This window comes from Ochotona curzoniae, unplaced genomic scaffold (genome assembly GCF_017591425.1).
Source record: "Ochotona curzoniae isolate NIBS_2020 unplaced genomic scaffold, NIBS_Ocur_1.0 contig_2927, whole genome shotgun sequence".
Classification (NCBI taxonomy): domain Eukaryota; kingdom Metazoa; phylum Chordata; class Mammalia; order Lagomorpha; family Ochotonidae; genus Ochotona; species Ochotona curzoniae.
The window spans coordinates 3,470,275-3,481,211 of record NW_024465654.1 but is presented as its reverse complement, the minus strand read 5'-3'; the positions used below and the strand labels follow the sequence as shown (position 1 = coordinate 3,481,211).

Genomic DNA, 10,937 nt, shown 5'->3' with positions numbered 1-10,937 from the left:
TCTCAAGAATTGAGAGCCCTGGTGGGCAGCCGGCGTCACTGGCACTGGGGGCTGGGACTGGACGTCGGCCCTCCGGCCTCCTGAGAGTCCAGCTCCACTCCCTGGAGGGCGGCCCTGCTGAGTGGCGCGGGAGAGCCGTGACGCCCCTTGAACCTCAGTTCCCCCTCCTTCCCATGAAACAGAATACTACTTTTTCTTGTTGGTCCTGCGTTGCTGGACATGACGTGTAGTTATTGTTGTTGTATCAGGTGATGTGTGCAAACTTGCCAGAGCTCACTGCCTAGAAGAGGAAATAAGGGAGAGATTGGAGGAGAGGGACAGAAGGAACCATTCTTTGGTGTAGGTCCACCCATCCCAGCCTTCCTCTCCTCAGCCCCCGTGTTTCTGGTTGGTGAGTCCTTCATACCACCCATGATGCTTTGCGTTGGTGCAGGCTGGGAAGGGGGGTGTATGGTCTCACAAGTTGTTTTTTTGCATGCTTTCTTAATAAAAAAAAAAGAAAAGAATGTTTATAGTTTTTCTTTCTTCTATAGTAGCAAAGGAGAGAAATGAAAGCTTTTGATTTCAGTCGGTCTCTAACCCTTTCTCTTGCACCTCCTGCTACTGAGTTTCATTAGGGAACCCTGAGATTTAAAACAATGATTTCTAACTTTTGATTTCTTTTATTTGAAAGGCAGAAAGTCATTTACACACAGAGAAAGATATAACCTTGTGCCTGCTGGTTCCTTCTACAAATGCCCGCAGTAGCACTCACTGGGCCACGCCAACTCCAGGGGCCTGGCACGCAGTTGCGTCTCCCCCCTGCCCTGAGCCATCCCCTGTTGCCTTTGAGGATCTGCATTGGCAGGAAGCTGCAGTCTGGAGGCACTGGGTCTTGAGCTCAGGCACTCGGAGACAGGATGCGGACATCCTAGCAACATCTTCATGGCTGGGCCACACACCTGCCCACTGGCATGTTTGGAAGACTGATGAGAAGGAGTGACAGGTAGGCTGTTAACATTCTTCTTTTCAGACACTCTTGAATCTGGTGATTCCTGTTGGGAGAGTCCTTCACACTTTGCCAGTTGGTGTGGAGAACACTGCCAAGGCGCTTGCTCCCTGGGATAGCTTAAACCAACATCTTATGCTTTGGGGAGGAAGCTGTTTCCCATCTGGGGAGGAGAGGGACCAACACAGTTCCAGGTACTCGCCTGAGTTCCTCACATCTGAAGGGAGGAAGTCTGAACTGTAGGAATTTCTTCAGAAGTGAATGGAACTCTCACAAGGCATCTGGAAATGCCCGTTGCTCGCATGTTGCGTGTTACGTCTCTGGGACTGCACCAAGTTATTCATCCTGAAATCTTAAACACTAACCCTGGGTCTCACAGGACGTGTCCTGACAGGTGTCTGGCATAGCCAGGCGTGTCATCCCTGAGAGCTGTTTGTTCCACTTTGCCAGGTTAGGATGTATTTTGAGGGTCAAGCAATTTAAAGGGGCCATGATTGCGTGAGCCTGGCATGCAGCCATGAGCACAGGGCTTGGTTCACACCCAACACATCCACACATGGAACAGGCAAGGTAGCACTGAAATTAAGTTTAAAAATGTTCTGCTTTATAACAGAATCTGCAGTCCAGATAATCCCTGAACTGTCGAACAAGTAATAAATCACAAATGTTAGATTAAACCATTGTGTTAAAGTCAGATTAGGCTGGGTTGTGGTACATGGATACATACATTTAATATGTAGAAGTTTTTTCATACATAAAAATGAGAAGTTAGTGAGAGTTGGATAATACAGAAAAAAAGGATAGAAATGGTCGTATAAATGATTGTATGTAGACAGAAAACAAGAAAAAGATGAGCACGAGCAGGTGAAAGTCGATTATTAATGAGTGTTGTGATCCATAAACAAAAGTTGTGAGGATTTGAATGAATATCTTCACTTTCCCAAGCAAGAAGTCCTACCCACAAAGGCAGCATTGTATCGAAATAAGCACATGATTTAGAAACGTGACAAATTCAAGAAAAGTCTGAAATGATCACCCGGGCTGTCTCTGGGAAATGAGAGCCATCGGGCTGAGCGGCAAGGAGCGCCCTCCAGTTCATTATCAATATCGGATTCTTTTAAACTATGTACATGAATTACTTTGGCAACAATGGAGATTAATTTTTAAAAACTTTAAAAATATAAATTCAGATAATTCAGGTGTGAAAGATACTACTAATAATTAGAATGTTTGGGGCCCAGCACAGTAGCCTGGCGGCTAAAGTCCTCATCTTGCATGCACTGGGATCCCATATGGGTGTTGGCGGCCCTGATTCCCATCCAGCTCCCTGCGTGTAGCCTGGGAAAGCAGTCAAGGATGGGTTAAAGCCTTGGGACCGTGCACCCGCGTGGGAGACCCGGAAGAGGTTCCTGGTTCCTGGTTTCAGATTAGCTCATTTCTGGCCATTGCAGCCACTTGGGAAGTGAACCATAGGACACAAGATCTTTCTCTGTCTCTCCTCCTCTCTGTATACCTTTACAATAAAAATAATAAACCTTAATAAAATAATTAAGATATTTGGTGGTACTTTAAAAAAATATTTATTTGAAAGGCAGAGTAACAGAATGGGTAGAGAGACTTCCACATGCTATTTCATTCCCCAAATGGCTGCAGCAGCTGGCTCTGCACCAGCCTGACACCAGGAGCCAGGAATGCCATCCTGGCCTCCCACATGGGGCCCAGGCACTTGGGCCATCGTCTGCTGTTTTAAATGGAATCTGAAAGGGAAGTTTGGTGATACGAAGGAAAACTGTAATGATGGAAAGCTCCCGCAGATTAGATTTGCAGTATTCTGTGGCTTAGTTTAAGGTAGCAATAGATTAATGTGTGATGCTCAGATGATGTGTTGACCAGAAACACACAGCCTGTTAGGCCTATCAGGCCCCGTTCTCCAGAGAGGATGATTGCACAGGTCTGGGGTCAGGCTGGAGAAGCTGTGTCTCTAACACGTTCTGGATGACGCTGAGGGCCATGGTCTGGGTTCATCCTTGGAGAAACAGCACGTTGACTGTTGGAAGGTTTCTGGATTCTTCTATTGACCACAGCCCTCATCCTTCCAGAACCCCACGCTAGTTGGAACCCCGGCAGAGGCTGCCTGTCCTGTGTTTTCAGACGGTGGTGCTGACACTGTTTCTTTCGGACATGACATTGCTCTGGGTACAGTTGGTAGAGGGTGTGAGTTCCTCACTGAAGGCTGCTTCCAGAATGCCCTGCAGAGACTGCCTGGCTTTCTTCCTAAAATCTTTCCCCAATAGGGCGTAAAGGAAGGGATTGAAACAACTATTGGCAGATGCTAAAGCAGTGGATAAATGGTCCCAGGATGCCAAAGCTGTCATAAAGGGAGCTGAATGAGCAAACAGTGACAGGACTCCAACCACGTGATACGGAGCCCAGCAGACAAGAAAGACTGTCACCACCACCAAAGCCACTCGGACCGTCTTGCTTCCTGAATTGGCAAAGCGGCGACTCTGCCTCATTCTGAAGACAATGAGACCATAACAGATCACCATAATGACCAGGGGCAGGAGGAAACCCACCACCAACCTTGTGAGGGTTATTGCAAACAGGGGTGTTAGCGTGGGTTGGGTGTAGGTGAATTCATCTAAATAGCTATACTGGAAATATTGTGATAATTCAGATGTGTATAAAGAATTGCTGGAAGTGCTGGGAAGAAGTTCTGAGTCAGTAGCCAGAAAAGCACCAGAGTGACCCAGCACATTCATTCTGTGCTCTTCCATGGGGAGCCCACTGGGGGATGTTGGTGGAACCACGCTGGTAGGCTTAAATAAAGTGTCCTGCGGAGGTTGACTGGGTGAATTTTGGAGCGAGTCTCCAGAAGGTCTTTGAGGTGCTTGAGAATGGAGGTCTGTGGTCCAAAGCTGATTATTTGTTTGGAAAGAGGAAGGATCAAACACATTATTCATTTCTTCAGGCAGCTGAAAACTGAAGTTGTGAAGAGACATGTTTCCCAGTAGATATGGATCAAGAAAGGGAAAGCCTGAATAATCATATGAGCTGGACGGACCAAAATTGTAACCACAACGACAATGGCCCTTGAAGGTGTCTGTTTCCCGGTATATGAACACGGGTATGCACATGATAAGGGCCATCACCCAGATGCACCCACAGACAATGTCAGCTGTCTTGGCATTGCGATGATTCTGGCACCAGACTGGCTTGAACACCACGAGGCAGCGGTCTACACTGATGGCCGTGAGCAGGAAGACGCTGGCAAACATATTGAGTACGATGACGGAGGGGATGAGCTTGCAAAGGAACCAGCCATAGGGCCAGTATCCCTGGAGAATTAAGTGAACCAGGGAGAAGGGCAAGGAGAGGCAGCAGAGGAAGTCCGCCACAGTGAGATGGAGGAACCAGAGTGTGGTCACCGTGCGCCGCATCTTGAGGCCAGCCACCCATAACACCAGCCCATTGCCTGGCAGCCCTAACAAAAAAGTAAGGCCGAGAATGACCATAGAGAGAATGAGGTGGGGGTCATCCAGTGTCTGCGAGGGTAATTCAGTGGAATTGGTCTCAGCAGAGAAAGATTCCATGGCTAAACTGCGAAAAAAAAAATAATGAAAGAAAATGTTGATGCTGAAATCATCTTTAAAATATATGCAGATTCTTAGACTTTTTTTTCTTACAGATTTATTGCTTTTTATTGGAAAGGCAGATATACAGAGAGAAGGAGGTGCAGAGGGAAAGATCTTCCATCTATTGGTTCACTCCCCCTAGTGGCCGCAAATGGCCAGAGCTAAGCCAATCCGAAGCCAGGAATCCAGAACTTCTTCTGGATCCCCTACGTAGGTGCAGCGTCCCAAGGCTTTGGATCATCCTCTACCGCTTTCCCAGACCACAAGCAGGGAGCTGGATTAGAAGTGGAGCAGCCGGGACAAAAATAGGTGCCTATGCGGGATCCTGGCATATGCAAGGCAAGGATTTAGCCATCATGCCATTGCACCTGACCCGTACTCTTAGATTCCTTGCCTTCATAATTAACGGTGTGGAAATACAAAGAAGGCGCTCACTGTGTTTCAATTTGCATTGCTTGATCTTACCCTTATTCTCTGCTTGACAATTTAAGGGGCGTGTGTTTGATGTGGCAATTGAATGGCTCTTTGGGACATCCTCCCCCGTCCTACGTCAGAGGTCCTGTTTCTGACCCAGCTTCCCGCTAATGTGCACTGAGGACAAGTGACGGGCCCAGCGCTCGGTGCGGGGCCTGGGCTGCTCTCAGCCTGGCCCGTTCTCCGCTGCGGTGCAGGTTTGGGAAGGGAGGTTGCAGGGTCTCATTCTCTGTCTCTCTCCATTGCACATAAAATGAAAAATAATAAAACAATGACAATTTTATAAAATCCACTGCATAGATTTAGATGTCTATCAAAATGACAATCTCATTTCAAAATCCATATAATGTGGGCTTGGTGTGATAGCCTATTGACTAAATCCTCACCTTGCAGCCACTAGGATTTCATGTGGGTGCTGGTTCTAATCCCAGATGCTCCACTTCCCACCCAGCTCCTTGCTTGTGGCCTGGGAAAGCAGTCGAGGACGGCCCAAGGCCTTGGGACCCTGCACCCGCATGGGAGACCTGGAAGAGGCTCCAGGCTCCTGGCTTCAGATTTGTGTGGCTCTGGCCAATGCAGCCACTTGGGGAGTGACAAATGGACAGAAGATCTTTCTCCTTCTCTGTATATTTGCCTTTCCAATAAAGATAAAAAAAAAAATCTTTATTTAAAAAAAAATAACGTGCCCATGTCAAATTTACCTTTTTTTCTTGTATTTTGAGTCTCACGTTCTTGCTAGTTCTTTTCTTTATCCAATGTTCTCTATCAAAAGCAAACCAAAGAAGGTGTTTAGCCCAGCAGTTAAGTCACCTGTGTTCCACTGGGAGTAGCTGGGTTCGCTTTTTCTGCTCTGGCTTCTAATTTCAGCTGCCTGCTAATGAAGATGTGGGGAGGCAGCAGGGATGGTTCAACTCTCTCTCTGCTTTTACTCACGTGAGAGAGGTGGAATGCACTCAGGACTTTCAGTGCTGGCTCCCATCCAGCCCCAACACTGGATCATTGCTGGAGTGAGCAAGCAGACGGGTGTGCTCCCTTCCCACTTCTCAAATAAAATCAGCAACTTTTTAAAAAAAGAAAATAGGAGCCAGTGTCATGGTGTAGCTGGTTAGCCTGTTGCTTGGGATGCCACGTGCCACAGGGAGTGCTGGTTCAGCCCCATCTTGTTCTGCTGCCAGTCAAGCTCCCTGTTTATGTGCCTGGGGAGCAGCGGGTAATAGATGGCTCAAGTACTTGACTTGCTGACACCCGAGTGGGAGACCTGGATGGGTTCCTGGCTCCTGGCTTTGGCCTGGCACAACTCTGGATGTTACAGCCATTTAGGAAGTAAACAAAGGGATGAAGATCTTCCAACTCCTGTCATCACATTGTCATTCAACTACATACAGAGATACATTAAGAAAATAAATAAGCGTGGGGTCAGCGTTTGCACAGCAGTTAAGCTACTGCCTGCGACTCCAGCAATCTATCGGGGTGCCAGTTCTAGTTCCTGCTGCTCCACTTCTGATTCCGGTTCCCTGCTGAAGTTCCTAGGAGGGCATCCATATTGGAGACCCAGATGGAGTTCCAGGCTCCTTGCTTCTGCCTGGGGCAGTCCTAGCTGTTGTGACTGTTCAGAAACTATCTCTTTCTCTCTTTCTCTATTCCTTACTCTCTGTGACTTTGCCTTTAAAATCAATAACTAGAAAAAACGAGGAAGAGTGGGCCCAGCACAGTGGCCTAGCGGCTAAAGTCCTTGCCTTGAACTCGCCGGGATCCCATACGGGCGCCAGTTCTAATCCCAGCAGCTCCACTTCCCATCCAGCTCCCTGCTTGTGGCCTGGGAAAGCAATCGAGGATGACCCAAGGCCTTGGGATCCTGTACCCACGTGGGAGACCTGGAGGAGGTTCCTGGTTCCTGGCTCCTGGCTCTGGATCGGCACAGCACCGGTCGTTGCGCTCACTTGGGGAGTGAATCATTGGATGGAAGTTCTTCCTCTCTGTTTCTCCTCCTCTGTATGTATCTGACTTTGTAATATAAATAATCATTCAGTTCTTACCTGGAATGTTTTTCTAGTTCCTTTGTGGTCTCTTCTAACTTACTTTTTGTTTTTAAGCTCCAATTCTTAATGGCTGTATTTACCTTTTGCATTTCTTCTTTATAGGAGCCCCAAAATGTTTTTGTAACTTCTGAGTAGTTTTGCTGAGTGCAGCGAATGTTGTCACAGGACTTTATATAGTTAGCAGAAGCTAAAGTGATGTGTCAACAAGATTAAAAAGCAGAAGTGATTCCCAGTCCCCTTCTGTGGCTGTATCCACTCCTGGACAGAAGCCCTGAAGACCTAGCTCAGTCCCTCGCTCTGCTGTGACTGCTGCCAGCCACCCTGCTCCACGGCCCTCCCAGCCCTCCCCGCAGATTCAGGCAGAAAACCACCACAAATGGTCAGAAGGAGAGCATCACGCATGCCAGGACTGCACGGAATCTTCTTGGCAATCATCTTTCTTTCTACTTGACTTTTTGACTTTGACACTGTAGATTGGGTGACTTTGACATAATCACTAGGAATTTCCCAAAGACTGTCAGATCAATACTTTTTTTTTTAACTGAAAAGAATCACATAACTGAAAAATCTGTAGAATTGTTAACAAAGGGGAAAGGACTGCACAAACGTAACCATCAAGGGCTAAAAGGAGCAAAAGCCCAACATAAAAGAAATGGAGATATCTGGCGTGAGCTGTGTTTTAAGTATCCTTTAAGAGGATACTTCAAGAATCCGTGGAAAATTGGAATTTAAAGATACATTAGGTCAGGCATCTGGACCAACAGTTAAGACTGGATTGCTTGTGGGCCCAGCATGATGGCTCAGTAGCTAAATCCTCCCTTTGCAACTGCTGTGATCCCATATGGCTTGTATCCTGGTTGCTCCACTTCCCATCCAGCTCCCTGCCTGTGACCCGGAAGGCGGCAGAAGCTGACCCAAAGCCTTGGGACCCTGCACCCACATGAGGGACCCAGAAGAAGCTCTTGTTTCCTGGCTTTGGATTGTCTTGGCTTTTGCCATTGAGGCCACTTAAGTAGTACACCAGTGGATGGAGAGCCATTTTCTGTCTCTCCTTCTCTCTGGAAACCTGCCTTCCTAATGAAATGAAATAAATCTTTAAAAAAGAAAAGATTGGACTGCCTGCCTCTCAAACATAAATGCCTGAGTTTGAGTCTTGGCTGCTCTGATTGGTCCAGCTTCCTGCTAAGGTACACCCTAGGAAGCAGCAGGTGTAAGGATCAGGAGTTAAACCCCTCCCCCCAGCGGGAGGCCTCGGTTGGGTCCCCGGCTCCTGGCTGTTTCCTGGCCAAGCTCCAGCCATTGCAGATCTTGGGGATACGAACCAGTAAAAGGGAGTTCTCTGTTTTTGTTTCTGTTTATTCCTCTCTGCCTCTCAAATTAAAGCAAATTAATATTTTTATTGGGAAGTCATATATACAGAGACGAAGATCTTCCATTTGCTGTTTCACTCCCCAAGCGACCGCAATGGCTAGAGCTGAGGAAGCCAGGAGCCAGGAGCCTCTTCCAGGTCTCCTACGTGGGTGCAGGGTCTCAAAGTTTTGGGCTGTCCTCCACTGCTTTCCCAGGCCACAAGCAGGGAGCTGGATGGGAAGTGGAGCTGTTGGGATTAGAACTGGTGCCTATATGGGATCCTGGCATGTGAAAGGCGAGGACTTTAGCTGCTAGGCTACTGTGCTGGACCCAAATAAGCAAACATTTTAAGTTAGACTTAGGGGGACTGGCATTGTCGCATAGTGAGTAAGGCTGCCACCTGCAGTGCCAACATCCCTTTGGGCTCTGGTTTGTGTCCCAACTGCTCCCTTCTGATCAAGCTCCTTGTTAATGGCCTCAGAAAATCAATAATGGAAGATGAGTCGAATGCTTAGGTCCCTGCTACCTATACGGGAGCCCTGGATGCAACTTCTGCCTTTTGCTTGTTGCCTGGACCTGCCCTGGCGGTTGAGATCATCTGGCAGTAAGTCAGTGGATGGAAAGTTTCTCTCTCTTCTCCCTTTCTCTTTCTCTCATCTCTGGAAGTCTGACGTTCAAATAAATAAATCTCTAAAAAAAGAGAGAGAGAGAGATTTAGTGGCAACTGCTTGAACTAGTGAGTGAGACACCAGCTAGAACACCTGCCTTCCATATCGTAGTGTCTGGGTCTCCATGCAACACTGACTCCTGACTGCAGCTTCCTGACAACGCAGACCCTCCGGGGACCGTGATCACTCAGCTAAGAGGCCCCCACTGCCGACACAGGAGAGCCAGACTGGGCTCCTGGCTCCCGCCCTGACCCATTGCTGTGGGGATCTGGGCAGAGAAGTGGTGGATGGAAGCCCTTCCCCCCTCATCTGTCTCTTCAATAAATTAAATAGAGGAAAGAGAGAGAGAGAGAGAGAGAACTGAGCTTTTTTTAAAAAAAAATTAAAATGCATGCATAGTTTTTAAGTAATACACATTGGCTGCAAATGTTTTAAATTGCTCTTATATCACTGAGTTGAAATAATTCAAATAGGAGTAAATGTGTGTGAGTCAAGGCTTAAAAGTCTTCAGTACAAGCTTACTTTTTACATCTGTCCAAGTTGTTTGGTCGAAAAAAAGCCATTATGTTTAAAATTAGTACAGGTTGTTTATATTTTACATTTTCAAAACTGAATTGACCAGCCATAACGAAAAAGACAAATGAAATCCTGAAGCTGAAATTCAATTACCCTCAGGAAAGAAAAGTCGCTTCTACAACCAAATGCTAGGATGACCAAGACAAGTGCAATAGGAGATGGGTAAACAAGCAACAACAACAACAACAACAAGGTGGAAATCAAATGAGAAAAAAAAAAAATTTCAAAGGCAAGGAATGATTTGATAAAACAGAGCTAATCAAGAAGGCCGAAATCAAGGGTCAAAAGGAGAGAGGGGGGAGTAATGACACAGAATTCACTGTTCCAGAAGGAGAAGCAGAGAATACAGAAGATTTCGAAAAAGACCCAAGCGCAAGATGAAGAACAGTTGGAGAAGGAGGGAAATAGGCGGTAATGAGCAGAGCCAGTGAGGAGAGCGTATCTGGCTTTTCTTACCGAAACACTGAAACGGGGTCGGAAGGACTCGCGGTCAGGCTGGGGTCCCTGTGAGTTTCTCTGGCTCCCCACCCTTGAACTCAAGCAAGTCCTGAAGAACGACTCAGAGATCTGCGCAGCTCTTCCTCCTCCCTCTGCTTCTGATAAAAAATAAGTTGGCTTCATGACCCAGGCTACTGCCTGACTTGACGGGGGAGGAGGAGTCCCTCGCTGATTCACGTCTACATAGCTGAGATAAGAAAGCAGAAAAACAGAAGTAGGAGAGGAGAACTCTGCAAGATCTTTCACAGGACGCAGAACGTGGCCAGGAGACGAATCTTTTACAACCCAAAGCTTTTGTCTCAACAGGTTTTACTTTGGCAATGGAAAGACCCTGGGAGAGAGGCAGGTTCAGGAACGAGCGAGGGGAAATGCCCTGTGCAAACCTATTGATTTTAGGCAACGTCTCAGATACTTGATTCATGTTTTTTTCATAAAGTGCAATGTCCTGCTCAGAATGAGATCATATTCCAACCTCTGAAAGAGCCCCTCCCCCAGTTACAAGGCAATCGGATTCAGGTGTAAGAACAGAAGCAGTATTAGAGGATGCACACAGGCTGCCATGTCATGGCCCAGCCTAACGTTACCTGTCCCCTGTTCTGACGCTCCTTGGTGGGTAGTGTGATCTAGCCCTGCTGGGTGGGCTCCCAGCCCTAGCTTTAGTGTGCACCAGTGGGTGGTGGTCAGCAGTGATCCATGCTAATTAGCCCAA

At 47.3% G+C, this 10,937-nt stretch overlaps 1 protein-coding gene across 3 annotated transcripts; it reads right to left on the bottom strand.

Moving 5' to 3' along the window:
* Window positions 1-2,727: 2,727 nt before the first annotated feature.
* C3AR1 (complement C3a receptor 1) lies at window positions 2,728-10,325 on the bottom strand. Of its 3 annotated transcripts, XM_040978848.1 has the most exons (3): window positions 10,187-10,325; window positions 5,799-5,859; window positions 2,728-4,588 (listed from the first exon to the last, which is right to left on the bottom strand). In XM_040978848.1, exon 3 carries the CDS (start codon window positions 4,579-4,581, stop codon window positions 3,136-3,138), a length of 1,446 nt encoding a protein of 481 aa, XP_040834782.1. In that variant the 5' UTR covers window positions 4,582-4,588; window positions 5,799-5,859; window positions 10,187-10,325; the 3' UTR covers window positions 2,728-3,135. The 3 variants fall into 3 exon arrangements, with proteins under 3 accessions (XP_040834782.1, XP_040834783.1, XP_040834784.1); XM_040978849.1 differs by lacking the exon at window positions 5,799-5,859; XM_040978850.1 differs by lacking the exon at window positions 5,799-5,859 and having other exon boundaries at window positions 2,728-4,472.
* Window positions 10,326-10,937: the final 612 nt, after the last annotated feature.